We start from the raw sequence: 6090 nt of genomic DNA on the forward strand, positions 1-6090 counted from the left end.
TAAAATAGTATAATTCTACTATTTGAGTTTTTTTGACCGCACCCGGACCATATTCCTTTCATCTTTACACACGGTCAATCAATAATCTTCCACTATAATCATAAATGTTTTAAAGATTTGAATTTAGAGGAGCTGGTGACTGTTAGGTAGCCTGCTTCACGGGGTGTTGCTTCACTACTCATTCAAATTTGACATTTGTTTTCCCCTTGCATTCTGTCTGTGTGATTTGTTGGTTTTTATATACTAATAAACTTTTTTTTACAAAGCCATATTTTTCAAGTATTAACTAAATAATTTGGTTTTGCCGTAGTATTTTCTTAATTTTTTTTTCAAATATATTCAAATCTGACAAAAAAAATGTGGTGTGATGGCGGGGCGGTAAGGGTATTCATGATGTTTTGTTAGACATAAAATGTTTTACCATGTTAATGTTATAAGTATAGGATTGTGAGCAGCCTTATTTAAAGTCTTGTTAAATATTAAATGCATAAGAGCTCCTAGTGGATTTTTTAAGAAACTTGTTTTATAACCTTTTCTTCCAAAACTTCATGTTATTGTTTATTTCTAAGTTTTCAATAAAGTAATTTATTACAACATGTCTAAATTGAGTGAAATGTGGAAGTTGTGTAAAAGTTTGGCTACTGAGTGTCTTGTTGATCTTCTAACTTGTGAGGAAGAGAGTCAAGATGTGCTAATTGACAACTGTTATTACACTATTATTATTCTCATCCATTGCTTTATTAGTTATAAAAAACATCCAAAACAATACTCAGTTTTGCAAGTCTTTTCATTTTTGAGCACAGACCATTTTGTTTTTTGAACTCGTGACACCTTGAAACATGTATTTATATCAAAAACTCAAATCAAAATTTTGTATGATTCCAATAATTTCTCTTACTATGTATTCAATATGCAGGTAAGTGGAAGTAATAAATAAAACAGTCTAATATCAAAATGCTAGTATAATTAATTTTTAAAAAATAAGCATTTACAATTCAATAAAGTCTCTATTTCTGTGACTTATTGTAATGTCCCAACAATTTATTTGTTTTTTTCTTTTTTATAAAAGTTACTAAATTATATAAATATATTTTCAGGTAAAGGAAGCTCATTTCAAAGCCCATCCAGAATGGAAATGGTGCAGTAAGGATAGGAGGAAGTCTTCTACAGGTTCTGGAAGAGGGAAGCTTGGTTCTGTCGATGAATGCAGTGAAGGACCTCCTCCTTCTCCTCAGATCAACCTTCAATCTTCTAATGAGGTCATTTGATTAATAGTTGCTCAGATAAATTTTTACTGAAGGTTTCACTTAAATTACTTTCACTCTATTATTGTTTTCAACCTCCCTTCAAGTTTTAGTTATTAAGTAATAAGTTGATATCAGATCAGATAATTTTTTTTTGTTCACAGAATCGTGTTGGAGTTTCTGAAAATAAAACTGCTGATCCATCTATACCAACCCAACAAAATAATATGCATCATGAAGAAGAATACTCTGATGATGATCGCATGGTATGTAAATTTAATGAGAAATGATCTTTTGACTTAAGTAGCTTAGTTTTATTATTTAAAAACTGTTATTTATTTTTTTTTTATCTTCAGGTTATTTGTATGGAGGAGTCAGAAAATGATCTCAAAGGCAAGGAAAAACCCATGGAAACAGATGTGGAAATGACATCTCAGCAAATCTTCAATTCAGGGCACAGAGCACAAACTCCTACAAATGATGTTACCTGCCGCCCAAAACCAATCAAAGCCAGGTAAGATTGATATCAGAATTTAAAAAGGCGTTTTTATTTTCCCCTCTATTATGTACTTAATTTATTTTTGTTTTGTATTGTAGAATTGGTTCAACTGGCCTTGAAGGACCTAATAATCTCAAACATCCCACTACCCCTGGTGAACCTGTGCCAATTGTTCACTATCCTTATCATTCTCCTGTTAATCCAACTGGTGTTTCTGCTTTTCAACCAACTGGTGGCGGAGCATTCAAAACAATGCCGGTTTCACCAAAGGTAGTATAATAGAGCCTGTAATGTTGCAAAGGTTATTCAATTTTAAGCTTTTATTAAAGATAGTGGATAACATTCCTGTGATAGGTGGCTTTGATTTATATACTTGTTTATTAATCTATTGAGATTTTACATCACATGTCATCCATGATAAGAGGTTTGGCAAGTTTTTGTTTTCACTGTCACTTTTCTTGCCCAGCTCCTGTGTGATAACAAAACAAAAAGGTTTTGATTTTTATTTTATTTTATTTATTTAGTAAGTATATTTGCTGCTCTATTGTAGAAAATAGTATCAGAATCTCCACCGAAGGTTTTACCCATAAATTATCTCTTAATCAGCCAAAAAAAGTAGAAGCTGACTCTCACCACACTAGCAAGGACAAGAGAAGGGATTGTACCTGATTAACTCTGAAAGAATTTTTATGTACAACTAGAAGAAAGCATTATTTCAACTTAAACTGCTTTGCAACATTTATTCATTTTTTTATTGTATACGTAATATCTGTAGATCTAATATGTATAGATTATTATTTCTATCACAGGTTGTGAAATCAGAAAATTCCTTCTCATTAAATGGTAGTACTAGTACTTGGAGTTTACCTTCTAAGGATGCTGGGGAATGGAATAAAACCGAAACGGTAGTTAAATCAAATCATCAGATATACAATGTTACCTCATCCCAACCAACAGTTTTACACCAATCAGTTTATAAATCTTCTACGACTCCGACTTCACAGGTAGGATTTTGTTTTGATTTTATTCTATTTTTCCATTTGATTACTGTTATTTTTCAAGTGAGTTATATTATTATCTAAGCACCCAAAGACTGAATGATGCTTGACAGTTATTTTATTTAATTTGTTAATTTAGATGGGAAACTTTGCTTTACAATAATTTTAAAATTTTAATAAATATTTTGAGAGATAAATTTATTTAAATTAATTTTTTACATAAGGCCAATGGTAGATGGCAGCATCATTATATGTTTAGTTCCTCACTACTGAAGGTTGTATTTATTCATGTAGGAAGTGAATTTTATTTTGTTTTTGCAGTAAAAAAAAATCTCGTCTTTTACATTTTAGACATGAAAGGACAAATTTTCTATATATGCCCCGTTCGAGCACCTTACTAGCTTTAATTCCATTTTGATGAAGTTTCTTAGTATCTTGATGGTCCCTTATCAATTTCATAAAATTCTATCCCCTACTTTTTCTTACCCATGCACAAACTTTTGATTTTTCTAATCCCATATTTTAAGAACAGAGGAAATCTGACATGACTTGAAAATTTTTTAGTATAAATTTTATCATATACGGTCCTCTATTAATGCAAACATATTTGTCTTGACAAGCATATATTCTAAAAAAGCATATGTTCTTACTTTAGATTTTGTTCTTGGACAATAAATCATATTTATTAAAAAATAAAAATAAGAAAATTTATTCTCTAATCGTCAAATGTAGGTAATTATTTACCAACCCAATAGAAGTGGTGAGGAAGCTGTTCTTACCTAGGTACAGAGCAGAAATCTGCTTTATGTTTAATTTATTTCAGTTTATTAAAATATTTGTTTTCTCTAAGCAGTTTACTCATTGAGATTCACCATTCAACAAAACAAATTATTAGTAAAATATTACCACATATTTTTGATAATAGACATTTATATTTTATGACTGCAGGAAAAAACAACTTTTAAGAGGAAAACAAACTTAGTCTTGGAAAGCCTATTATTTATACTTTACTTATTTATTCATTCATTATTTACACTTTACTTAATTCAACAATGATTTTGAGCTGTTTTTCTGCTTTTTTAGCTTAATTTTCTTGTCTGCCATCCAGATATCTATCGGAAACCGTTATTACTCATCTTCGAAAATAAATCATAAATATTATATATTATTACTGATTTTCCCGCCATCCAAAAAATTATTTGGAACCATTGCACTCATATTAGAAAATAAAAATATTATTCAATTATTTGTAATTGATGACTATTGGGATAAAACTAAGTATCTCACATTTTCCTAAATGTTGAAGAAAACAAATTATGTTATTTACACTTTATTTGTTTGATCCAACTTGTATTTTGAACTGTTTAAGCTAATTTTTCTGCTGTTTTGGCTTTACTATCCTGCTCACCAAAAATCTGTTAGGAACTATTGTTTCTCATTAAAAAAAAAAAAAAAAAAATCTAGTTATCTCATTTTTCTCCTGTAATCTCCAATTATTACTGATGCTCTAAATATTTTATCTGCTTTCTTAATCATGTAAAGTTAATTTTATTGTCCTCTCATCTTTACTAAAATATTTAAATTTATATTTCAGTAAAAACGAGAGGAATAAAAAATTGAAAATAAAATAATTAATAGCAAATTTTATATTAAAAACAGATTCATTGAATAAGATTTGATAGGAATACATTACTGTGGTTGATTAGTTTAATGACATTCGTCTCAAATTTAAGCAAAATTCTGTTGCGGATTTGATATTAGATATCAAATCGTCTATATCATCTATTACCCTAGTGAATTTCTAAAATGCCAAAACCTAAAAGTTTCCTGTTCTCATATTTAAGCAAAATTGATATCCGTTTTGCAGACCAACAGAAATTGCTTTTATTAGAATAGAACAAAATTTAACTACAATTAATTATAATATTATTTGTTATCTGTTTTTTATATTTCAGGGAAATCTGAAAAGTGGTGTTGTCCATTTGAAATCATCCAATAAATCGTCTATCAATTATTCTGGATCGCAACAAGTTACCCTTCTCCTTCCTACTACTTTAGATCTGGTTCTCAAATCATCCCCTGGGAGAGATTCCTCTGACTCGACATCTAATGTCAAATATCTAGTCCAAAACAGGATACAAAATACCTATCTCCAGTCTCAAGGTTATAATTTATTAACATTTAGAAAAAAAATACGTTAATCTAAATAAGATATAGAGAAATAAAGAGGTATATCCTTGTTAAAAATAAGTTCAATTTTTAACCTGAGTACAAATATTTCTTTTAGGAAGCGAAGGGAACAATAGGCAAGGATCTCAGAGCACTGCTATCAAATTAGTTACTCCCCAAAATGCTAATCAATCTGTTATTGTTAGCAAGTCAAACATTTCTCTGTAAGTAATTGTTTTTCATCTATGAAATTATACTACAATTGTCTTGAACTGAGATTACTGTAATTTCATTAACGTCTAGATTTTTAATAAAATGGGGTAGTTAATAACTTTTAATTATAATAAAGTTCAGGTTACGAGTTTTCTTTAGTTAATTTAAAGAAAACATGTTGACCTTTAACAGGGTGTAAATTCAGGTGCAGTAGATTTCAATAGAGCCCTCTTCTTCTAAGCTATAGAAACTCAGATTGGAATGGAGGATGGATTCCTAATGTTTTATAAGTAATTCTGATCAGTAAATATACATTGTCTGTAGCAGAAAAACAGAATATCTGTAGCAACCATTAGAATCTTCATGAATTAATTGTGCCTCTGGATCAGTGTTTGGGTTTAGTTTGTTGGGAAATGAGGAAACTAAAGAAACCTCATTTTTAAAAGTACTTAGACTGATTACTCTAAAATCCTAATATGATATACACAGGTAACCATCTATCATCTCTATGTGATAGAGTTGATACAATTAAAAAAAAAGTTTGTCTGTATTATGGAATGTCATATACGCACCTTACATTTATCAGATTATACGTTACATTCCTAATTATAGTGATTAATCTCTATGTAAAGCCATAATAATAATAATAATTGAAGGCCTAACGAACCCGAAGGTTTGATGCTGATACCACCAAACGCTCACTGCATATACCCTTCTAGTGATGCCCCTCTAAACGCAATCCTCCCATCTACATTTCGGTCTACCCCTGAGACGTTTACCCCTTGGTTCAGTGTTTATTAACAGTTTAGGGATTGGCTCGTTACTAAGCCCTACAACCTTATACACCGCAATGCTTTAACTTGAATTATATTTATATTTTTCTGTCTGTTCAACTTATTTATTTGGACAGGTATGTTGTCCTATATGGCTCTCTACTCATTTTTTTCATTATTATTATTTTTTTATT

The 6090-nt window shown here is 29.9% G+C and overlaps 1 protein-coding gene across 3 annotated transcripts in view; it reads left to right on the top strand.

The window, feature by feature from the left end:
- Positions 1 to 6090, top strand: part of cic (Putative transcription factor capicua) — a 44942-nt gene that overhangs the window by 23961 nt on the left and 14891 nt on the right. For all 3 annotated transcript variants that reach the window (XM_014436334.2, XM_014436327.2, XM_014436342.2), the window contains 7 exons: positions 1098 to 1259; positions 1409 to 1510; positions 1601 to 1758; positions 1842 to 2013; positions 2553 to 2747; positions 4697 to 4904; positions 5029 to 5134. In XM_014436334.2, the coding sequence (XP_014291820.1) occupies positions 1098 to 1259; positions 1409 to 1510; positions 1601 to 1758; positions 1842 to 2013; positions 2553 to 2747; positions 4697 to 4904; positions 5029 to 5134 (1103 nt within the window). The remainder of the gene's footprint in view (positions 1 to 1097; positions 1260 to 1408; positions 1511 to 1600; positions 1759 to 1841; positions 2014 to 2552; positions 2748 to 4696; positions 4905 to 5028; positions 5135 to 6090) is intronic.

The sequence above is a fragment of the Halyomorpha halys genome, unplaced genomic scaffold (genome assembly GCF_000696795.3).
Source record: "Halyomorpha halys isolate HHAL.00 unplaced genomic scaffold, Hhal_1.1 Scaffold51.1, whole genome shotgun sequence".
Lineage (NCBI taxonomy): Eukaryota > Metazoa > Arthropoda > Insecta > Hemiptera > Pentatomidae > Halyomorpha > Halyomorpha halys.